At 36.1% G+C, this 26,081-nt stretch overlaps 1 protein-coding gene across 7 annotated transcripts in view; it reads left to right on the top strand.

Annotated features, from left to right (window-relative positions):
* The window catches only part of RAD51B (RAD51 paralog B), a 642,577-nt gene that overhangs the window by 159,479 nt on the left and 457,017 nt on the right, over positions 1-26,081 (top strand). The window contains exon 8 of one of the 7 annotated variants that reach the window (XM_079127120.1): positions 10,560-13,293. The exons of the other annotated variants lie outside the window; for them this stretch is intronic. Within the exon in view, the coding sequence (XP_078983246.1) occupies positions 10,560-10,568 (9 nt within the window). The 3' untranslated portion in view covers positions 10,569-13,293. Of the gene's footprint in view, positions 1-10,559; positions 13,294-26,081 lie in introns of those variants that run through there. 7 annotated transcript variants of the gene reach the window in all.

Raw genomic sequence — 26,081 nt, 5'->3', positions numbered from 1 at the left:
CCACTTAACGTTTTACCCAAGAAACTTGAAAGCATAGGAACAAAAACTTGTCTATGACTGTCTTAACAGTCTTATTTGTAGTAGCCCATAACTGCAAGTCACCCCCAGGTTCATCAACAAGTGAAAGGATAAACAAACTACAGCATAGCCATATAGTGGAAGACTACTCAGTAATTAAAAGGAAATAATTATTGTTATGTTTAAAATAGATGGGGATATTGAGGATGAATCCAGGGGTGCTTTACCACTGAGCTTCATCCCTGGCTTGTGTGTATTTTTTTTTATTTTGAGAAAAGGACTCAGTAAGTTGCTGAGGCTGGTGGCCTGGAACTTGTGATTCTTCCTAGTTGGTGGGATTACAGACCTGTGCCACCACCCCTGGCATCACCAAGCTATCTTTTAACGCTTAGTATGAATTGTCAAAATTTCTATGATTTTTTTTTTTTTTTATGTCTTTGCCTTTGTCTGTCTTTGTTCATTTTGGACCCCTCTGCCTTTCCTTCCTCTCTGCCTACCCTTTTAAGTGCTACAATTCTTCAGGTGCCATGGAAATCACATCAGCATCAACATTCTGACATTGTGTTCATTTCTGCTTAGAGTTGTCTGTACCCGTGATCCTGAAGGTAAGGGGGAAGAGATGCCCAGGATGTTCTGGTATGATGGAGGAGAAAGTAGAAACTAGAACTTTACAAATATCTTTATCTCATTTTCTATAAATTTTTATAATGTGCATAATAAATTAGTACCCAAATAGAAGACATAAAACAATTAAGATACATATATTGAGGGGCTGTGTGACCAAAATGTTTTACTAAGGGGCTACACACCAGAAAGACCACTCATCTATGCTATCACTATATATCTCAAATTGTCAGACCTGCTTTTTCACTTGTAAAGTTAGGTCTAGTGTTGGACTAGATAATTTCTAAGATCTCTTTTGTTTGTTTTGAGGATATCTTGCTGTTTTCCCCTGGCTGGTTTTGAACTCCTGGGCTTAAGCAATCCTATTGCCTCAGCCTCTTGAGTAACTGGGACTGCAGGCATGCACCACTTGGGCCCAGCATCATCTAGTGTGTTGTTGTTGTTAATGTTTAAGTGTTCATTAAGCTGAAAAATACATTTTGGAAAAATTAAAAGTTGGAGATATAGTATAATCAATTCCTATAATCCATTCACATAGTTTTACCCATTGTTAACATTTTGTTGTATTTTCTTTTTGTCTCTTAAGTGTAGGTGTTTGTGTGTGTGTATTTTTTTTTTAACTGTACTTTTGTTCTGAACCACTTGCTAATAAATGGCAGAGGTTGGAATCCTTTATCCTAAATACTTGTTATGTGCCTTTTAAGAACAAAGACATTTTCTTACATATACATGGTATATTGATCAAATTCAATATAATATCATTGCTAAATTTTGCCTATCCTCCCACTACAACCTTTATAGCAGTTTTGTTTTGTTTTGTTTTGTTTTGTTTTTTGGTCTGCTATATATGGATTGGTAAATAGAAATTTCATTGTCATGTCCCTTTAGTTTCTTTAGTGCATAGCCCTTTTTTTTTGTTTAAAAAAAAACACTGACACTTATTAAAGGCCCAGAATTTTGTATAATGCCTTATATGGGATTGCATAATTATTTCTACTGTACTTTGGTTTTTTTCTTGTTGTGTTTTAATGCTATTGTGTATGCATACATGTATACTGGTATACACCTGCATCCTATACTTCACTTATGTCTATGTTGAGTCTTTTCTAAACCAGGTTATAAATTTTTGTAGACAGATGATTCATCCTATTAATTTTATTCTCCACACTTTCAAGCACATGTAATACTTAACCTGTAATAAAAATTACATATATTTAGTAAGTCAAAAATTCTTGCATATTTTATAGATTAAGAGGGTGATATTCACACAGAGAAGGACATATCAGATTAATGAATTCTGAGTAATTAAGGATTTCGAAGAATGCCAAGGTAACAATCCAGGCATTATATTTTGTTTTATTGAGACTTGAAGGAAACTGAATAGTCCAAAATGTAATATCATATACACATGGAACACTGTGAGTTCTGCACTAATTCACATGTTGTTTCTTTTCATCATTTCTTTGAGGAAATCCTTTGCAATTGTTGACTTCCTTTTCATATACACTATCCAAAATAGCATTCCCATCTGACCTGGTATTTTAGCAGGCAGTGAAATTAGCATGAAACATCCTTGACTTTTTAAAATGTTTCTCAAGGCTAGAACTACCTTAGGTTGTCAAAAAGAGGTCTTTTATTATCCCTTTATTATCAAATAAATTAAAGAAAGTGACTCAACTAAAGTTTTAAGGATGAGTACAGATGGGAGGTTGTTCGTATTGAAGTCAGCATCTGAGAAGGTACGTGGTAGCCTTTTAGAGGCTCTGGTTTCCCTGCAGCTTATCTTTTATTTGTCAAGGTTCCTAATAATCTTGAATTTATTATTTAGGATTATTTCAGATTTTTAATCTGTAATCTTTCAGGAACTCTTAAAACATTGTTTTCTTCTGTTTCGATGAAGAATGTTTAGTACACAGGTTTTCTTAATATTGACTTTCATAACTATCATCTGGGGCAGTTATCTTAGTTGATTTTTTTTTAATCTCTGAAGGCCTATTCTAACTCTACATTTGTCTGAACTTACTGAAGAACTCCTCATTACTCAGCACATACTTTTGTGAAGAGATTCTTAGGAGTAACGGCTGACATTCTCCATATTGTGGTTTGTCTGTGTGTATGTGCCTGTGGATAACTTGGCAATCGCTCCCTCAGTAAAATAACAGCCAGTGTGGTTCAGCCAAAGTTTAGAGGAATAAAATAACTGCAATGGGAGGTTTTTCTTTTTCTTTTTTTGGTATAATGCTGAGTGATACTATCCTTGGTTCTTTTTTATTGAATTGCACAGGTAGTTGGTAATGTTTCATCGCCATGGTTGTTATTAATAACAGAACAAACAACTACCAGCAAATGGGAACACCAGGTAATTCAAATGATCTACTTGCCACAATATGAAGCTGAGTTTTTCCTGTAACTAAAAAATGAATGCTTAGATCAGAATCTGATTTAGAGAATGAAAAACAACATATTATCTGTTTTTTCCAGGATCAAGTTTAATAGAAAACTGGTGGTGCACTAGTTTTTTTGCACAGTGTGAGGATATTTTATATGTTTGTCAATTTTTTTTGAGAATAGGGTTCTTTGGGGCCTATTTCAACTGCAGTAGGAGGAGGTACTGTGATTCACCAAGTTGTGTGAATTAAAGGCATGATCAAGCAACAGGCCACTGAAAATGATGGCCCTGCAGTATTAAAAGTGCTTTGATCTTCTGTTTTGACACGCTGAGTTTATCTTTAATTATATGTGATGACATTTGATTACTATACACTTAGACTATTATAATGTGGTTTGTAAAATGTAGTTTATAGTATGTAATAACTTCAACACCCGTTTTTCTGTACTTATGAGTTTGCAGAGTGATGTTTGAGTTTTGTTTAAATGAAAACTTAGACTTCTGAATTAGCAGATATTTAAATGTAAGATATTTAGCAGTCAGGAAAAGTCTGATTCCTGTAAGTAAGGATTAGTAGTGTTCCTGTGACACCTGGTATTTTAATTTATAGAGGTAACAAAATTATCTGTGGTGGTTTCCTGATCTTTCCACTCGCTGGCTGTTTTACTTCAGGTAAATCACTTAAGTTCCTGAACTTTTGAAAATGAAAGTCTTGGACTGTATATCCAAGGTTTCAGTAATGAAACTATGCATCTCCTATTCTATGATTGATGTCTGTAATGGGCATAGAATTTCCAGACACTTAAAAAATATTTTTAGTTGTAGATGGACACAGTACCTTCATTTACTTATTTATTTATTGGTTGGTTTGTTTGGTGCTGAGGATCAAACCCAGTGCCTCACATGTGAGAAGCAAATGTTCCACTACTGAGCTACAACCCCAGCTCCTCCAGACACATTTTTAAAAAGAAAGATATTTTTAAAAAATATTGCATCAATAAATGATTTTTGGCCTTGTGTTTTGTTATGGAAACAAGGTCATGAAAAAAGGAAAAGCACAATGACTTTTCCAACTTCCAGGAAGGGGCAGCTGTAGGGATAGTGGGCTATCCTGCTATAGGCCACAGGTATAGACAGCACTCTAAGTTGGAATTTCCTGTATTATGCCAGTATGTTAGTCTTTGGGATCTGCTACTTTTCTTTGAAACTGTCTGCTTTGCTTGCGTTTACATGTCCAGCTCTGGATTTACTCCAATTTAGGCAATTACTTGCCCCACCTAGGAAAGGTCTTTAAGAGTTTGAGTCTGAGCCTAATTCTGTAGGTGAAATGACAAAATTATTCTTTTTTTTCAAACAGTAGACATAATAATTTGACCTTTAAAACTGTTTAATCAAATTTGCCAATGTTTCTGATAGCATAAAACAAAGCCAAAACTAACAACCCAAATCCTACAAGTCCAGTGACTATTCCAAAGCATTACTAGAGGCATAATATTCCATGTGTCTCTATCCTGAATTTGCTCATTTTTGCTGTACCCAAGTTCTTTTCTTTCTAAGGGGTAAAAATCTATTGTAAAAAAATCTATCTCATACAAGTTTAGGTATGATTACTTACTGCCTAAAAACTAAATATTTGTGCTTTGGTTTGCGTTTGTTTACTGACTAGACATAATAGGTTATATCTATAATAAGTATTTTGAGTTTTTTTAATTAAAAGCATGCAGCTATATATAGTTTTTGCTAAATAAGTGACACAGTGAAAACTAGAAAGGTAAGATAATACAGTTGCATATCAAATTATTCTTTTCTGTTCACAGACCATTGCTGTGTTACAATTGTAGCATTTATTTCTTTTTGGAGAGTGTGGAAAAGTGAGGCCTTACTAGAAACCATTTCAGGATAGTTAGCTGTAGAACAGATACTAATAGAGAAGAAAAGTAATCTAGATAATCCCAAACATTAGGTAACTCTTGCTTCTCTTGTTTGTTGTAAAGAACATGGGGAAAAGCAGTTGGGAATCAGAGTTGGATGTTTAAATCTGGAAAACCCATTTTTGGTATCTCCCCTGCCCCAGCTTGCAGCCTGGACAGGATCCCTTGAGATGGAACCTCAGGCAGGAAGATGATAGGAGAAAAAGAGCAGATCACAGAGCCTAAGGTAATAGCATCTGAAGTTTTCTCTCTTGTTCACTGTAGCTGGTGAGTGTGAAGTGAATCTCAGTAAAATTTCAGATTAGGTGATTTAGCAGATGGTTGTTGAGTACTCAGAAGGAAAAATGATGATCTCTGGGAGCCAGCCTGAATTTATTAAAAAAGAAAGTTACAGTAGATTAAGATAATTTAACTTTTCTTTAGAAGGTTATTAGGCTGTTGACCATCCCATATAAGTGCTTGCATCTTATGAATCTTTTGGATATGATATATCTCATGATAGACCATCATACTGTGGGTATGATGGATGAGATTAATGTTGTAGTTATGTTGATATGAAACTGAACAACCATCGAAGAGTATTAAGTAATGAATTTATGTTAACTTAGAAGACCTTGAGATAACAAGGGATCTGTCTTTAGCTACCTGTTATATAATATATAAATAAAAAGTTAAAATACAGCTGGCATACTGATCAAATTTATAATTAATATGCAATTGAAAAAAAATGCAATTGGGAAGGATGGCTCATTTATTAGGTGATAGAGACAGGAGTCAGACCAGGTCAAACATGCTGCGTTGATCAGCTTGACTGATAATCATAAAATTTACTGAGAACAAGTTCATAATGCATTGTAAAATGTTATATATTTTGGAATTAGGGAGAAATGGCTTAGACTTAGGAGTAGAAAAAAGACTTAACATCTTTAAGTTAACTTCAAACTTAATGTGAGCAATAACCTTGTCATGTTCCTTTCCAAAAGTGCATTATGATCTTAGGCTATATTAATAGAGTGTCTAGAACAGGGTTGATGACAATCTCTTTTCTTCTAAATCAGATTATTCTGTTCTTTAATATCATCTAGAAGAAAATGTCTTAAACCATGTTTTTTTTTTTTTTTCATATAACCAAACCAAACAAAGAAAGGATGTTTAACTTTTAAGGGGTCATAATAGTCATCTCCTATTTAATGGGCAATTCTATAGAAAGGAGGTTAGAACAAGAGTATGACACCCCAGAAAGCAAAATGACGACCAATTATTTGATGGTATATGGAGATATAAAAGAAGAGTTCTCTGTTCTTTAGAACCCGCCACCCCCACCCCCCAAAAAAAGGACTTGATTGCACTGCTTTGGGAATTAAGTAGCGATTTTTCTGGGGAGTTGTTGAAGTACCTACCTCTGGGCATGTGGTAATAGAAGAAGTGTATTCATCAGATAGGGAGTAAAACTGGTTGATTTCAAAGATTCAGTCTGACTCTTTTTGGTGATGTGTTCCCTATAACCAGTCTTACTCCCTGTGATTTGGCTAAGAAACGGAGAATCTCTCTGACCATAAATTAATAAACAGGGAGTCATCTGTGTATGTTATTATTAAAATATGACTTTTTGCTTTTGCAAGAAACTTTATTCTTGTCTATTCTTCAGATATCTTTCTGAAGTTAAAAGGACTTAACCTATGAGTTTAGAAGGGAAAATAATGATCTTTCCAGGAAACATTATTTATATTTGACACATTTTGATTAGCACTAAAACCAAGGTGATCATATTGTAGCTGTAAGAAGATAATGCTACAAGGTGAGTATACATACACTCATCAGAATAGCCAAGGTTATTGGCTTCTTCATTCATTTGTTTTTTTATTCATTCATTGATTTATGATTTTTTTTTCCTTTGGCTACCTGGCAAGTACCAGTCACTCTGTTAGGTGCTAAGGAAGTTGAAATATACTACAGTTTCTACCTTCATTTATTAAAAAAAAATGTGTTACTAGGCTGTCTTACTTATAATCTTCCAAGAAATGTTTTTATTAAAATAGTATTTCTATTAAATTATAATAGAAACCCTGGAGTATCCTGATATTAATTATGTATGTTAGCTAGGAGGACATACACAACTTAAATAAATCAATTTCAAGCAATGAAATAGAAGAGGTCATCAAAAGCCTACCAACAAAGAAAAGTCCGGGACCAGATGGGTTCTCAGCCGAGTTCTACAAAACCTTTAAAGAAGAGCTCATTCCAATACTTCTCAAAGTATTCCATGAAATAGAAGAAGAGGGAACCCTCCCAAACTCATTCTATGAAGCCAATATCACCCTGATACCTAAACCAGACAGAGAACATCGAGGAAAGAAAATTTCAGACCAATATACTTAATGAACATCGATGCAAAAATTCTCAACAAAATTTTAGCAAATCACATACAAAAATATATTAAAAAGATAGTGCACCACGATCAAGTGGGTTTTATCCCAGGGATGCAAGGTTGGTTCAACATCAGGAAATCAATAAATGTCATTCACCATATCAACAGACTTAAAGTTAAGAATCACATGATTATTTCAATAGATGCAGAAAAAGCATTTGATAAAATACAGCATCCCTTCATGCTCCAAACACTAGAAAAAATTGGGGTACTGGGAACATTCCTTAACATTGTAAAGGCCATCTATGCTAAGCCCATGGCCAATATCATTCTGAATGGTGAAAAACTGAAAGCATTCCCCGTAAAAACTGGAACAAGGCAGGGATGCCCTCTTTCACCACTTCTATTCAACATCGTTCTTGAGACTCTAGCCAGAGCAATTAGACAGACCAAAGAAATTAAAGGGATACGAATAGGAAAAGAAGAACTCAAACTATCCCTATTTGCTGATGATATGATTATATATTTAGAGGAACCTGGAAATTCCACCAGAAAACTCTTAGAACTCATACGTGAATTCAGTAAAGTAGCAGGTTACAAGATAAATGCTCATAAATCTAATGCATTTTTATATATAAGTGATGAATCTTCAGAAAGAGAAATTAGGAAAACTACCCCATTCACAATAGCCTCAAAAAAAATAAAATACTTGGGAATCAATCTAACAAAAGGGGTGAAAGACCTCTACAATGAGAACTACAGAACACTAAGAAAGAAATTAAAGAAAACCTTAGAAGATGGAAAGATCTCCCATGTTCTTGGATAGGCAGAATTAATATTGTCAAAATGGCCATACTACCAAAAGTGCTATACAGATTCAAGGCAATTCCAATTAAAATCCCAATGATGTACCTTCCAGAAATAGAGCAAGCAATTATGAAATTCATCTGGAAGAATAAGAAACCCAGAATAGCAAAAGCAATCCTCAGTAGAAAGAGCGAAGCAAGGGGTATTGCAATACCAGATCTTCAACTCTACTACAAAGCAATAGTAACAAAAATGGCATGTTATTGGTACCAAAATAGACAGGTAGATCAGTGGTACAGAATAGAGGACATGGACACAAACCCAAATAAATAGAATTTTCTCATACTAGACAGAGGTGCCAAAAATATGCAATGGAGAAAAGATAGCCTCTTCAACAAATGGTGCTGGGAAAACTGGAAAACCATATGCAACAGAATGAAATTAAACCCTTATCTCTCACCCTGCACAAAACTCAACTCAAAATGGATCAAGGAACTCAGAATCAGACCAGAGACCCTGCATCTTATAGAAGAAAAAGTAGGTCCAAATCTTCAACTTGTTGGCTTAGGATCAGACTTCCTTAACAGGACTCCCATAGCCTAAGAAATAAAAGCAAGAATAAACAACTGAAATAGATTCAAACCAAAAAGCTTTCTCTCAGCAAAGGAAACTATCAGTAATGTGAAGAGAGAGCCTACAGAGTGGGAGAATATCTTTGCCACTCATACTTCAGATAGAGCGCTAACTTCCAGAATCTATAAAGAACTCAAAAAACTCTACACCAAGAATACAAATAATCCAATCAACAAATGGGCTAAGGAAATGAACAGACACTTCACAGAAGATCTACAAGCAATCAACAGATATATGAAAAAATGTTCAACATCTCTAGTAATAAGAGAAATGCAAATCAAAACTACCCCAAGATTTCATCTCACCCCAATTAGAATGGCGATTATCAAGAACACACGCAACAATAGGTGTTGGAGAGGATGTGGGGAAAAAGATACACTCATACATTGCTGGTGGGGTTACAAATTAGTGCAGCCACTCTGGAAAGCAGTATGGAGATTCCTCAGAAAGCTTGGAATGGATCCACCATTTGACCCAGATATCCCATGCCTTGGCCTATACCCAAAGGACTTAAAATCAGCATCCTATAGAGATACAGCCACATCAATGTTCATAGCTGCTCAAATCACAATAGCCAGACTGTGGAACCAACCTAGATGCCCTTCAGTTGATGAATGGATAAAGAAACTGTGGTATATATTATATATATATATATATATATATATAATATATACACAATGGAATATTATTCCACCATGAAGAATAATAAAATTATGGCATTTGCAGGCAAATGGATGAAATTGGAGAATATCATGCTAAGTGAGATAAGCCAATTTCAAAAAACCAAAGGACGAATGATCTCACTGATAAGCGGATGAGGACATATAATGGGGGGTAGGAGAGGTTAGCGTTAGGGTTAAGGTTAGGTTTAGGGTTAGGGATAAGGAGGGTGGTAAGAATAGAGGAAGGAAGGACTGTATAGAGGGAAAAGAGGGGTGGGAGGGGTGGGGGAGGGAAAAAAATAACAGAATGAATCAAGCAACATTGCCCTATGTAAATTTATGATTTTTAATAAAAAAATCACACCTTTATGTACATTTTCAGTATTAACATTAATTTGAAACTGAATTTTGAGGTAGAACTTCATTTTTCAAAGTTTCTTCACTTAATGTCACAATTTTCTTTGGATTATTAATTTCCATGTTACTTTTTGAAAGGAAAAATAAAATACTGTGTAAGTGGTTTAAAAGTACACACTAACCTTTTTTTTTTTTTTTTTCAAGAAAAATATCTATTCTTGCTTTCTCGGCTAAATGGGTTTTCAGCTAGTTTTAATTTTAATGTGCATCAATGCTAGGTAGACAAGAATGATCTTGAAAAAAGAAAGCTTTTGAAATGTAAAACCAACAAAGGCATTGCCTGTAGGATAAGTTAATAGTTGAACATATTCACTGGATATATGGCCAAGTTTTATCTTTGATTTATTCTAAAATAGAATGTTTATTGTGTTGTGTTTCATCTTAAAAGTATACCCTATTAATAGTAGCTTATAAATTATTATCAAACTAGGTAGGGTAAGTTAGCAGTTCCCAGTTTTATAATTAGAAATATTAAATGAGGAATCAGTTCCTTTTTGTAACAGTAGTCAAACATGGCTTAAGGCCGGGAAGGTTTCTCTTCTTTATCTTCAAGTCTTATTTAAACACATCTAAGACTATTGCTACTACCATGAGGTCTTTCTCTGGTTTTCCAGGATTCTTTGGCAAAATGTTTGCTTCTACCCATCAATCACCCCATTCATGGTCTAATTCATGGTCTAATTAATGGTCTTCTCTGACATTTCCCATAGTTATCTTAGATTGCAGAGAAGTGGAAAAACTATTTGTACATATATGTTTACAGCAGTATTTTTCACAACAGCTGAAAGGCAGAATCAACCCAAATATTCATCAAAAGAAGAAGAAATAAAGAAAATGTGGCATATAATTATAATGGAAAATTATTCAGCATTAAAAAGGAAATTCTGACATACACCACAGCACGGATGAACCTTGAGGACATTATGCTAAGTGATATAAGCCAATCACAAAAAGTAGAATTGTGTTTTCCAAGGCTATGGGAAGAGGGAGATGGGAATTGTTTAATGCGTAAATAATTTCAGTTTTGCAAGATGATAAAGTTTTGAAGTTCGGTTGCACAACATGAATATACTTATTACTATTAAATTGTATACTTAAAATGGTTAAGATGATAAACTTTATGTTATGTGCATTTTACTATAATTTAAAAAAGAAGCTAGATGCTGTGTTGCATGCCTATAATGCCAGCAACTTGGGAGGCCGAGACAGGAGAATATCAATTTCATGGCCAGCCTCAGCAACTTAATGAGACTAATTTAAAATAAAAAATAAATAAAGGACTGGAGATGCAGATCATTGGTAAAATACCCTGGGTCAATCCCCAATACAACAACAACAACAACAAAACTTTCAAGAATATTTCAAAAGGTTTACTAAACAAATGCATTCACTTTACATTGAGAAAAAAAAAGATTGCATAAAAATTAAAAACAAAAACAGTCCTCCAATAAAACATACTGCTACTGTTCACCAGATTAGACTTTACCTTTTAGAATTTGGGCTATAAGACAAAGTCACAAGACAATATAACTGATTCATTTATTGCACATGTCCAAAATTGAACTTGGGATCGCTTCCTCACAAATTTGTCTTTGCTTCCTCCATCCCACGCTAGAAATATAGATGCCAACCTATACTTCTTTTTTCCTTTACCCTCCAAATACTATTGGTAACCCAGTTCTGCTAATTACATATTCTAGGCCCCTAATTTTTTTTTTTTTTTTTTTTGCACTGGGATTGAACACAGAGGCACTGAGCCACATCCCCAGCCCTTTTTATTTTTAAATTTTGAGACAGGGCCTCACTAAGTTGCTTAGGGCCTCCCTAAGTTGCTGAGGCTGACCTTGAACATTTGAGCGACCTGCCTCAGTCTCCCAAGTTGCTGGGATTGTAGTTGTGTGCCACTGTGCACAGCTCTTCACCTTTCTTTGATCTACCTTCTCTACATTACTGGTGCAACTTACTCATTCAGGAAGTACTTAGCAGCTATTTTGTGCCAGACTCTGTTTTAGTTGACCAAAATGTTTCAATGAACAAAACAAAGACCTCTGTTCTGATGAAGCTTGTGGGGAAGACAGATAATAAATACTAGATGTGATTATTAAATTAATTATACAGTAGTTTAGAAGGTATTAATATCATTAAAAAAGAAAACATTGGGTAGAATGGGGTCTTGGGAGGGTAGGATTGGGAAATAGTTTCAGTTTAAAAACTGGTGGTCCCTGTAAATGAAATCTGAGCAAAATGCTGAAGGAAATGAGCAATGAGAATATCTGGGAAAAGGCTTTCCAGACAGAACTGTCAGAGCAATGATTGTAAGAAGACAACATGTCTGAGGCGTTCAAGGAGCACCATGGGAGCCAGAGTTTCTGAAGTGGAGAGAGCAAGGGGAAGAGCCATGGGAAAGGAGGCCATAGAGGTGACAGTGGTCAGTTCATGGCAGGCCAATGTGGGGCAGAGGATAGATGGATGCAATAAACAGAGGAAAGATGCCTGAATTATATTTTCAAACCATCACTGTGGCTGCTGGTTTGAGAATAGATTGTATGCAAGGGATGAAACAGAGAGGCCAGTTAGGAGGTTGTAGGAATAGTTCAATGAAGAGATAAAGATAGCTTGGACAGAGTGGTTAGTGGCTTGGATATTTTGAAGATACAGCCAACATGAGTTTCTAATAGATTAGATGTAGGGTGTAAAAGAAAGTTGAGATTTTTTTTACTTTTATTTTATTTATTCATTTTTTATGTGTTGTTGAGAATTGAACCCAGTGCCTCACGTATACCAGGCAAGCACTTCTACCACTGAGCCACAAGCCCAGTCCCAAAGTTGAGATTTTTTGAAGCTAAATTTTTTGTTCTACATGGACTTCCCTGAGGGTGAGGCTATGAGAATGGGTTTATAGTGGAAACACAGGGGCTAAAATTTTGGATTTACTACTGAGATGTCTATTAGATAACTAAGTGGAGAAATTGAGTAGGCAGTCAGATTCATGAGTTCAGAATTATAGTGAAAATAAATTTGGGAGTTATATGAAAATATGTAGTATTTAAAACCAAAGACTACATGAAATTTCCAATAAAAGGAGTAGATAAAGAAAAGGAACAAGAACCCAGTCCAGAGTACTTTAACACAAGAAATAGGGATTGAGGCAGGGTTGTGGGGAGAACAAGGGGAATCAATCCAGGAGACTGAGAAGAACCAGTGAAATAAAGGGAAAATCAAAAGTGTGGTGTCCTGGAAGGCAAGTGAAGTAAGCATACCAGGGAAGGGAGAGTGATTCGGTCTTCTAAGTCACTTCCTAAGTTATGGCAGTTCTGTTCCCAGCCCCTTCTCTATAGCCTTTCCCTACTCTGTTATCAAAGTGTTCTTTAAAACAAACAAGCAAATAAAGTTACAAAAACACACAAAAATGTTATTCTATGACTAAAAATTTTTCTGGTATACTGATACACACTCCTTTGCTTTAAAAAAATTTTTTGTCAATGGACTTTATTTTTATATTTGGTGCTGAGAATCAAACCCAGTTCCTCACACATGCTAGTCAAGCGCTCTACCACTGAGCCATGTCCAGCCCCACACTCCTTTTCATGAGGCAGATTTTCATGATCTATCACTTCTGTTTCTCTACTCTCATCTCTGTTCCCTTTGAATCTTCCATTTCTGCTTTGCTGAATCATTTACTGACTCATACTATCTCATGCTTCTTTTCTGGATTACATTGTATTTTTACTATTATTTATCTGTCTATAAGCTTCTTGAGGGCAGATTTTATCCTAATTCATCTGTATTCCCAGACTCCAGCATAATGTGTGACACACTGTGGTGCCAAAGAAATACAAAGGTTTTTTTGTTGTTGTTTTGTTTTTTTGCATAAAATTGTCAGTCATATGTAAGGGAATTAAACAAATGAGGAAAGAAATTTTGTTTAATTTCATATTAAATATTAAAATTTAATGTTTTTAATATTAAGTATAAATAAAATAGTTTTAATAAAACCATTAAGATTAAATGCTACATGTTTAACCATTTCTGACATTCTTCATTCCTTCGATGTCATCTAGGCTTTCTTCTACCATCATTTAACTTCATCCTACAGGTTGCTCTTAAGAGTTCTTATACTGCAGATGTGCTTACACTGAACTCCCTCTGAAAAAAACCTTTATTTTATCCTTATTTTAAAGGATATATTTCCTAGATATAGAATTCTAGGTTGACAATACTTTGTGTTTTAGTACTTTAAAGTTGTCATTCCATTGTATTCTGACTTGCATTGTTTTTGATGATAAGTCAGTTGTATTATTATCTTTGTACTTCTATATCATGTCTTTAAAAAAACTTCTTTTAAAATGTTTTCTTCATAACTGGTTTTTACAGTTTTGATTCTGACATGATTTATGTAGCTTTCTTTATGTTAATCCTGCTTTTTTTGAATTGCTTTTATCTGTTTTTTTTAAATTTATTTTTTAAGTTTTTGGGTACCAGGGATTGAACCCTGGGGTGCTTAACCACCGAACCACATCCCAGCCCTTTTTATTCTTTATTTTGAGATAGGGTCTCACTAAGTTGCTTAGGGTATCCTTAAGTTGCTGAGGCTGGTCTTGAACTTACAATCCCACTGCCCTACTGTCTTTTCTTTTTAATGATAAAACATTAGATTTTCATCATTATTTATATTTTTATTGATCAGTAGTTTTTCAAATATGCCCTGCCCTTATCTGTTGTTCCACAGATCAATGAGTATTTATTGTCTTTTTTCTTCTTGTGCCTCAGTTTGGATAATTTCTGTTGTTGTGCAATTATAGTTCATTCATCTTTTTTTGTGTCTAATTTGCTACTAATCCCATTATAAATATTAATGTGGATATGGTGAATATTGTTGAATGCAGACTTTTACTGCCTTTCTATAAAGAATGTTGGATTTCTTTCTAGAAAGTAGTTTGAGTTAAGTGTGGATCAATTTAATCCATCTGAAACTTGTTAGTGTATCTAGAGTAGTCTTCATTCTAGGGCAGTAGTTCTTAAAGTATGATATCTGGAACAACCACCAATATCACTGTCACTGGGAACTTGTTAAAATGTAGATTCTAGAGCTTTGTTTTAAAACTACTAAATCAAAAGCTCTGGGAGTGATGCTTAGCAGTTAGCATTTTAATAAGCCCTCCAAGTTATTCTGCTATACTTTTAACTTTTAAGAACTTCTATGCTAAAGCTAGTTCAGCTTTACTGCTAGGGTGTTGACCCTTCTGGAGTTTGTAGGCAATGCTCTAGATATTGAATGAGGTCTCTCTACTATAGTTGGCCAAAATGTCTTACAATCTTGTTCAAGTTCTGGAAATTATTCAGGTTACCATTGACGATACTTTTTTGTCTTTCATGTTTATCCTGCTTTGATGATTTGCTTTTATCTGACCTCGTATAATTTACTCTATGAATGTACAGTTTAGCTTTCACCCATTAGTTTCAAAGGAACGCCTGTGTAGATTGCTAAGCCCTCCTCTGCACAGTTCCTTCATCTTTAGTACTCTATCCCGAAGATTCCTATCATTTAAATTCTGAGCTCTGTCACCCTAATACAAGAAGAAGCTCTGTCACCCTAATGCACTCTGGGTGGGTTACCACTCCCAGTGTTGCATCCCCAAAAATGCTTCCCGATAGACATCAGGGCAATTTGCGGGGTGACATTGTACATTTTCCTATGCTGACTTTTGTCCAATATATGACAATAATTTATTTGTATATTTTCCCAAATTTCTCATTGTTTATAGTAGGAGGACAGGACTGGTCCTTGTTACTATTATGGCTAGAATTCCAGGTGCTTATTTTTATAGTCCTCAGGTTACATAGAAGCTAATTACATGAAGGAAATTAACATTATAGTATTATTTTTACACTATTTTTGACACTACAAAAGTACTGTGTGGTACATAAATTTGTCATTTTTAGGACATGAGGATTCAAAGCTAATGAAGATAGTAGCTTTGCCTTCAAATATCTCATAATGTATGAGTAGACTGGTACATAAACTCATTCTAAGCCTGTAATAAGGGACAAAATAGAAGCAGCATGAAATTATATAAGACAATGGACTTTTAAATCAGATAGACTTAGTTTAAATCCGAACTCCATGATGTTGTCGTGTTGTGGAACCCTCACAGCCTTCCTTTCTCATTCTGTTATGGAGATAATCGTGCACCATAGAACTGTCTATAAGATTAACATGAAGTTCTTTTTTAGAGCACTTGGTTTGCAGCAAAGGTTCATTAGGTTCTTCTTCATTTTTTTTTTTTTACCATACAGTAAACATAGAAGGATCAGTTAATTTTATTACTGTAGAATTATTCAGAGAGGCAATGACATTTAAATTGTGCTTTGAAGGTTAAGTAGCACTTTGATAGATGAATTCCAAGGACATTCTACTTTTAAGAAACTAAAAGGAGCAATGGTTCACAGGTATAAAAGGTGGGGAAACCTGCAAATAAACTTATGAAAGTTAGCATGGTCCATAACTTTAGGAAAAGCTGTTTAGATCTTTGAAAACATCCTACTAGGAGGAAAGTAAAATGAAGGAAGAAAAGAACAAACAGGAAATCTAACCCATTGTAAAAGTATACTTCCTTAGGCCATTCCTATTTACTGCCATGACTAATAAATTTGGGAAGACTTATGGAAAATTCCTGTGGGCTGGTATTTTCTTAACCACTATTTAAGAGCATTTTAAATTTGTATTCTAACCTGATCATTTCATTAATATTAAGCTCCAGACCACAGTTCTAAGTTTCCAAGAGTTTGTCAAACTGTTTTTCTTTGTTACCTGTTTCCTTGGGTTTTGTTGTTGGTGGTTTCTTCTTCTTTTTTGTCCTATTCCTTAGGTTTTTCTAACTGATTGATAATGTGAGTATACTACAGAGACTTTCTTAGACTCTAGTATGTTCACTTTTAATACGAATATTGTCTAGGGCTTCATAAAGCATATAACTAATACACTTTTGACGTTTCTCTTAGTAGTAATTCTAAACTTAAGTATTTTATTTCATTGAGGCTTAAGATTTGTCTTTTAAATTATTAGTTTTTTGCACTATTAAGAATCAGATGACTTCCTGACGGAGTTTGCCTCATATCTCTAGTGGGTAACTTATCTGACCTTTAGACTTAATTTTGTTTGATATGTTTTCTGAAGCTTTGGAATGTTTGAAAAGAAATAATGCTTATGGAGAAGGGCTGTTATTCCTGAAAATGATGAAACCAGAAATGGGAAAAACAAAAATCAAATATCTTCCTTGAAATGTGAATTTCACTTTGTAGACAATCCTTCTCCTCAACCTCTAATACCAGTAATTTAGAAGTCTGCTTCTTTGTAATAAGTGCTTGTGAAGAATCTTATCCCCAAAGATCTTTCACTTCATTTTTTGTTTCTTAAAATTATTCATAGGCTTTTAATAATATTTTTAAATGGGAGTTATTTTTATTACATGATCATGTTGGTTGTTGTATCAGATAATTTTTTATTTCTAAGTTGAGAAAACTTGATTTCTTTGCTTATTAATGTGATATGCAAACTTTTTTTTTGTATTTTCCATGGAGAGAATCATATAATAGCTGTATTTTCTCTTCTTTTCCAGATCTCATGCTTTATTTTTGAGTAGAAGCAGCAATAGTGGGACTTTGTCTTGTTTCTAATTTCCTGATATATCATTTTTCATGTTGCTGATTTGGTGGAAGTTCTTTTCTTAAGTAGTAAGTCTATATAGAATTTTACAAAAATTTTTTTTCTGTCTCCTGAGATGAATCATATGAGTTTTCTCTTTTATTCTGTTAATATGGCAAATTATATTAATATATTTTCTAGTGTTAATCCACTCTTACATTCCCAGATAAAATGTACATGGGTATTTTAAACGAATATATTGGTGGGTTTCTTTTGTTAATATTTTGTTGCAAGATGCTCTAAAATTTTTCTTTCTGGTACTTTTGATTTTTTTATTCTGTGGGAAAATTTATAGAATACAAATTTATATGTACAATAAAACTTATCTCTATACCTGTGTACCTGATGGGATTTTTAGGTGGGAATTTTAAAGAAATTTTTAACTGAAGCATAACATACACATACACAAGTCATAATACTCAGTGATTTTTCACAGACTGAAAAATTCCATAAAACCTGGAATCCACAGGAAGAAACTAAAAAGTACCAGTACCTCAGAAGCTCCTGTTTGTGACCCTTTAGCAACTGACTTCCCCAGCTGACCACTACATCAATTTCTAAACCATAAAGTTTTTTAAAATTTTATTTTAATTATTTTTTTAGTTTTTTACAGACTGCATTTTGATTCATTGTACACAAATGGAATACATCATTTTGTTTCTATGGTTGTACACGATATAGATTCATACCATTTGTGTAATCATACATGTACATAGGGTAATGATGTCTCATTCCATGATTTTTCATACCCCCCTCCCTCTCATTTCCTTCTATATAATCTAAAGTTCCTCCATTCTTCTCTCACTCCCCACCCTCCCACCCCCATTATATATCATCCTCCTCTTATCAGGGAAAACATTTGGCCTTTGGTTTTTTGGAATTGGCTTATTTCACTTAGCATGATATTTTCTAATTCCATCCATTTATTTACAAATGCCATAATATTATTATTCTTTATTATTATTCTTTATAATATTCCATTGTGTATATATGCCACAGTTTCTTGTCTGTTATTTTTTGAACTCTATATGAATGGAATCATACAAGGTGAATTCTTTTGTATATATGGCTTTTTTCATGCAACAGTGTATTTGTGAGCTTCATCATGTTGTTTTGTGTGGTTGTGGTTTATTTATTCTTTTGCTCTATAGTATTTTATTGTATAGATAATCACACAACAGACCACACTACATTTTATGTATCCTTTCTAGTATTTTGGGTACTTCTCACCTTTTGGCTAATATAAAAGTAGGACTGCTGAGGACATTTTGTTGAACATATTTACACATTGTCTTTTTAACTTAGGAGTTGAATTATTAGGTCATAGACTATGCATATGTTCAGTTTTAATTATGTTGCTGGTTAAATTGTTGAACTAATTTGCATTCTTAGCAGTAGTATTTGAATACTGCTTACTCTACTTATCTACTTATTTACTTATTTATTTATTTATTTTTCATACCAGGGATAGAACCCAGGGGTGCTTAACCACTGAGCCATTCCCCGAGCCCTTTCTAAAATTTTTCATTATTATTCTTTTTATTTTGAGACATTTATTTTATTTTGTTAAGTTGCTTAGGGCCTCATTAAGTTGCTGAGACTGGCTTTGAACTTGTGATCCTCCTGCCTCAGCCTCCTGAGCTGCTGGGATTACAGGCATGTGCCACCACATCCATTTACTCCACATTCTTTTTGGAGTTTGATGTTTAATTATTTCATTCTACCCACTCTAGTAGGTATGTTGGGTGTCATAGTATACTATTAATTTGCCTTTCCTTGATGATTAAGTTACATTAAACAGTCTTTGGATGTGCTTCTTGGCCTGTTCTCTTTGTTTTTTTTTTTTTGTGTGTGTGTGTTTTCTTTCTTTCTTTCTTTTTTTTTTTTATTGTAAACAAATGGGATACATGTTGTTTCTCTGTTTGTACATGGCGTAAAGGCATACCATTTGTGTAATCATAAATTTACATAGAGTAATGTTGTTTGATTCATTCTGTTATTTTTTCCCTTCCCCCCACCCCTCCCACCCCTCTTTACCCTCTATACAGTACTTCCTTCCTCCATACTTGCCCCCCTCCCTAACCCTAACTCTAACCCTAACACTAACCCTTCCCTCCCCCCCATTATGTGTCATCCTCCACTTATTAGCGATATCATTCGTCCTTTTGGCCTGTTCTCTTTGAAGTGCCTATTTAAGTTTTTATCCATTTAGAATGTCTGCCTTTTTCTTGTTAAGTCATAGAAATTTTTCATGCATTATAAATACCAATCCTTTGTTGGTTTAATATACTGTAAATAACTTCTCTTATGGGCATATTTTTATTGGCCGTTTAAAAAGTGTTACTGAAGAAGGTTTCAAGATGGCGGCCTAGAGGGTGGCTGCATTTCATGTGGCTCCAGGACTCAGGATTCAAAAGAGGAGATATTGAGACACTTGGGACCAACTCAAAGCAGCCGGGTGACTCTCACCCGTTGGGAAGGTGTCCCGGATGGGACAGTGGTCCCAGAACGCAGGGAACTTTGTGAAGTAGAGCTGCCGGCGAGACGCCCCTCCCCCCGCTGGAGCAGTGAACTCGGACAACTGGGAGCGCCGTAAAGGAGGCCGCTCGGCACAGCGCTGGGACTTGGAGCAACCACTGGGGCTCCGGCGGCTGCCCAGGGGAGGAGTGGCAAGGAGAGCTGTGTGGACTCAGGACACCGGGGCCTGCCCTGAGGAGGAGGAGGAGCGTGGCCACTTGGATTTGGAGTGACTGCACCAGTGCTACAGGCGGTTGCCAGAGGAGAAGCTGCGCGGCGAGCTGTTTGGACTCAGAACGAATGCTTCTGAACACCGGGGCCTGCCCTGAGGACGAGGAGGAGGAAGAGGAGCGCGGCCACTTGGATTCGGAGTGACTGCACCAGAGCTGCAGGTGGTTGCCAGAGGAGGGGCTGTGTGGCGAGCTGTTTGGACTCAGACCACTTCTGAACACTGGAGCCTGCCCGGAGGAGTAGGAGTAGGAGGAGGAGGAGCGCGGCGGGACGTTTGGACTCGCAGTGACTGCATTAGCGCTCCAGGCGGCTGCTCAGAGGAGAAGGCGAGTGGTGAGTTGTTTGGACTTAAAGTGACAGCGCCTGAACACAGGGGGGCTGCCTGGAGGAGAAGCGTGGTGGGTCGCTTGGTCTTGAGTGGCCGCACCAGAGCTCCGGGCGGTTGCCCGGAGGGCCCGTGCAGCGGGTCACGTGGATTCAGAGCCACTCAGAGCGACCGCTCCTGAACACCCTGGGGGCTTATCTGGAGAAGGAGGAGGAACGGGGAGGGTCACTTCGACTCAGAGTGATTGATTGCCCAGGGCTACTGGTGGTTGGTGGGAGGTGGAGGCACGCAGTGAGCTTCTTGGACTCCTAGTGACCGCACCGGAATACTGGGCGGCTGTCTGGAGGAAGAGGCGTGTGGCGGGTCTCTGGGACTCAGAGCGATTGTACGGGGCCCCAGGTGGCTGCTCAGAGGAGGGGCCGCATAGCCAGGCGATTAGGTGCAGAGCAGGGTCCCAGGATCTAGGAGGCTTCTTGGTGGAAGAGCCGCACAGAGACAGGCTTAGGGCGGAGCGAAGGTTCCAGGCCTGTGGGCAGATTCTCTGAGGAGGGGCAGCCTAAGGAGATTCATCTGCGAAGGGTGAGGCTCCCAGGCTCAGGAGGTAGGGCCGGGCCCCTGGGAACTTTGCAGAGGAAGGCAGCCCAGCCCAGGCGATAGCTATAAATTGAGGGGAACCTCTAGGAGGGAACTGACCAGCGAGACCTCCCCACTGGGTGAGTCTTCCCTGCCGGGTGAGGTTTCCCCACAAGGACGGTAAAACCAGAGACTCAGGCCCAAACAGGCCTTGCCTCAGCCCGCAGCCTACGTACCCTTTGGATGACCATTGGTCAACAAGTGGAGGCACCTCTGCCCACTAGCAGAGATTATACCCCACCTGAAGGCCACCACTCCTAGAGAGGCAGCTTCCTTGTGGAGCACCGCATTATCAACTTCCTCCAAGACTTCAGCCTACTGAAGGCTAAGGAGGGATATATATAGAAATCTTCAGGGACATTGTAAGTCAATAGAGGAAATCTGCAATATCTCAGCGGTCCACTGATACCTGAACAACATGAGAAAACAAGGAAAGAAAATGCTGCAAACAAATCTAGATGTTACATCAATAAAACCCAATGAGAGCATGGCAGAAGAAATGACAGAAAAGGAGTTCAGAATGTACATAATTAAAATGATCAGAGAGGCAAACGATGAGATGAAAGAGCAAATGCATGCACGGAATGATGAGATGAAAGAGCAAATGCAAGCATTGAATGATCGCACCAATCGACATTTAAAAGAGTAAATACAGGAAGCAAAAGATCATTTCAATAAAGAGTTAGAGATATTGAAAAAAAACCAAACAGAAATCCTTGACATGAAGGAAACAATAAACCAAATTAAGAACTCCATAGAAAGCATATCCAATAGGATAGAACACCTGGAAGACAGAACCTCAGACATTGAAGACAAAATATTTAACCTTGAAAACAAAGTTGAACAAACAGAGAAGACGGCAAGAAATCATGAACAGAATCTACAAGAACTATGGGATATCATGAAAAGGCCAAATTTAAGAATTATTGGGATTGAGGAAGGTCTAGAGAAACAAGCCAAAGGAATGAACAATTTATTCAATGAAATAATATCAGAAAATTTCCCAAATCTGAAGAATGAAATAGAAAATCAAGTTCAAGAGGCTTATAGGACTCCAAATACACAAAATTACAACAGACCCACACCAAGGCACATTACAATGAAAATACCTAACATACAAAATAAAGACAGAATTTTAAAGGCTGTGAGAGAAAAGAACCAAATTACATTCAGAGGGAAACCAATACAGATATCAGCAGATTTTTCAATCCAGACCCTAAAAGCTAGAAGGGCCTGGAACAACATTTTTCAAGCCCTCAAAGAAAATGGATGCCAACCAAGAATCTTATACCCAGCAAAACTTACCTTCAAATTTGACGATGAAATAAAATCCTTCCATGATAAACAAAAGCTAAAAGAATTTACAAAAAGAAAGCCAGCATTACAGAACATTCTCAGCAAAATATTCCATGAGGAAGAGATGAAAAACAAAGAAGAAAATCAGCAAAGGGAGGAATTATCCTAAAGGAATTGTCAAGTAAAGGAGGAAACAAGTTGTGTCAAACAAATAAATAAATAAAATTTAAAAAATGAACCAAATGACCGGGAAACCAAATCATATCTCTATAATAACCCTGAATGTTAATGGCCTGAATTCATCAATCAAAAGACATAGACTGGCAGACTGGATTAAAAAGAAAGATCCAACAATATGTTGCCTGCAAGAGACTCACCTCATAGAAAAAGATACCCATAGACTAAAGGTGAAAGGATGGGGAAAAACATACCATTCACATGGACTCAGCAAAAAAGCTGGAGTATCCATCCTCATTTCCAATAATGTGGACTTCAAGCCAAAGTTAGTCAGAAGGGATAAAGAAGGTCATTTCATACTGCTTAAGGGAAGCATAAATCAGCAAGATATAGCAATCATAAACATCTATGCCCCAAACAGTGGCTCATCCATGTATGTCAAACAAATCCTTCTCAATTTCAGAAACCAAATAGACCATAACACAATAATACTAGGTGATTTTAACACGCCTCTCTCACCACTGGACAGATCTTCCAAACAAAAATTGAACAAAGAAACCATAGATCTCAATAACACAATCAATAATTTAGACTTAACGGACATTTATAGAATATACCATCCAACCAAGAGCGAATACACTTTCTTCTCAGCAGCACATGGATCCTTCTCTAAAATAGACCATATATTATGCCACAAAGCTAATGTTAGCAAATACAAGAAGATAGAGACACTAGCATGTATTCTATCAGATCATAATGGATTGAAGTTAGAAATAAATGAAAGAGTAAAACACAGAAACTATTCCAACATCTGGAGATTAAACAATATGCTATTATATGATGAATGGATAACAGAAGATATTAGGAAGGAAATTAAAAAATTCTTAGAGGTAAATGAGAACAAAGAAACATCATATCAAAATCTCTGGGACACTATGAAAGCAGTACTTAGAGGGAAATTTATTTCATGGAGCGCATTTAATAAAAGAAGTAAAACTCAACATATAAACGACCTAACACTACAGCTCAAAGCCCTAGAAAAAGAAGAACACACCAGCACCAAAAGTAGTAGAAGACAGGAAATAGTTAAACTCAGAGCTGAAATCAATGAAATTGAAACAAAAGAAACAATACAAAAAATTGACAAAGTAAATACTTGGTTCTTTGAAAAAATAAACAAAATTGATAAACCTTTAGCCACACTAACAAAGAGAAGACGAGAGAAAACCCAAATCACTAAACTTCGGAATGAACAAGGAAATATCACAACAGACAGGATTGAAATACAAAACATAATTAGAAGCTATTTTGAAAATCTATACTCCAACAAAATAGAAAATTTCGAAGACATCAACAGGTTTCTAGAGACATATGAATTGCCTAAACTGAACGAGGAGGACATAAACAATTTAAATAGACCAATTTCAAGTACTGAAATAGATGAAGTCATCAAAAGCCTACCAACAAAGAAAAGTCCGGGACCAGATGGGTTCTCAGCTGAGTTCTACAAAACGTTTAAAGAAGAGCTCATTCCAATACTTCTCAAAGTATTCCATAAAATAGAAGAGGAGGGAACCCTCCCAAACTCATTCAATGAAGCCAATATCACACTGATACCTAAACCAGACAGAGACTCATCAAGGAAAGAAAATTTCAGACCAATATCCTTGATGAACATCGACGCAAAAATTCTCAACAAAATTTTAGCAAATCGCATACAAAAGCATATTAAAAAGATAGTGCACCATGATCAAGTGGATTTTATCCCACGGATGCAAGGTTGGTTCAACATCCGGAAATCAATAAATGTCATTCACCATATCAATAGACTTAAAGTCAAGAATCACATGATTATTTCAATAGATGCAGAAAAAGCATTTGATAAAATACAGCACCCCTTCATGCTCAAAACACTAGAAAAAATAGGGATAGTGGGAACATTCCTTAACATTGTAAAAGCCATCTATGCTAAGCCCATGGCTAATATCATTCTAAATGGTGAAAAACTGAAAGCATTCCCCCTAAAAACTGGAACAAGGCAGGGATGCCCTCTTTCACCACTTCTATTCAACATTGTTCTTGAGACTCTGGCCAGAGCAATTAGACAAACCAAAGAAATCAAAGGGATACGAATTGGAAAAGAAGAACTCAAACTATCCCTGTTCGCTGATGACATGATTATATATTTAGAGGAACCTGGAAATTCCACCAGAAAACTCTTAGAACTCATAAGTGAATTCAGTAAAGTAGCAGGTTACAAGATCAATGCCCATAAATCCAACGCATTTTTATACATAAGTGATGAATCTTCAGAAAGAGAAATTAGGAAAACTACCCCATTCACAATAGCCTTGAAAAAAATAAAATACTTGGGAATCAATCTCACAAAAGAGGTGAAAGACCTCTACAATGAGAACTACAGAACACTAAAGAAAGAAATTAAAGAAAACCTTAGAAGATGGAAAGATCTCCCATGTTCTTGGATAGGCAGGATTAATATTGTCAAAATGGCCATACTACCTAAAGTGCTATACAAATTCAATGCAATTCCAATTAAAATCCCAATGATGTACCTTCCAGAAATAGAGCAAGCAATTATGAAATTCATCTGGAAGAATAAGAAACCCAGAATAGCTAAAGCAATCCTTAGCAGAAAGAGTGAAACAGGGGGTATTGCAATACCAGATCTTCAACTCTACTACAAAGCAATAGTAACAAAAACGGCATAGTATTGGTACCAAAATAGAAAGGTAGATCAATGGGACAGAATAGAGGACATGGACACAAACCCAAATAAATAGAATTTTCTCATACTAGACAAAGGGGCCAAAAATATGCAATGGAGAAAAGATAGCCTCTTCAACAAATGGTGCTGGGAGAATTGGAAATCCATATGCAACAGAATGAAACTAAACCCATATCTCTCACCATGCACGAAACTAAACTCAAAATGGATTAAGGACCTCGGAATCAGACCAGAGACCCTGCAGATTATAGAAGAAAAAGTAGGTCCAAATCTTCACCTTGTTGGTCTAGGATCAGACTTCCTTAACAGGATTCCCATAGCACAAGAAATAAAAGCTAGAATCAACCACTGGGATAGATTCAAATTAAAAAGCTTTCTCTCAGCAAAGGAAACTATCAGCAATGCGAAGAAAGAGCCTACAGAGTGGGAGAATATCTTTGCCAATCATACTTCAGATAGAGCACTAATCTCCAGAATCTATAAAGAACTCAAAAACTCTACTCCAAGAATTCAAATAATCCAGTCGACAAATGGGCTATGGAAATGAACAGACACTTCACAGAAGAAGAAGTACAAGCAATCAACAAACATATGGAAAAATG

Source organism: Sciurus vulgaris (genome assembly GCF_902686455.1).
Source record: "Sciurus vulgaris genome assembly, chromosome: 2".
Taxonomy (NCBI): domain Eukaryota; kingdom Metazoa; phylum Chordata; class Mammalia; order Rodentia; family Sciuridae; genus Sciurus; species Sciurus vulgaris.
This window is presented reverse-complemented; position numbering and strand designations above follow the sequence as displayed.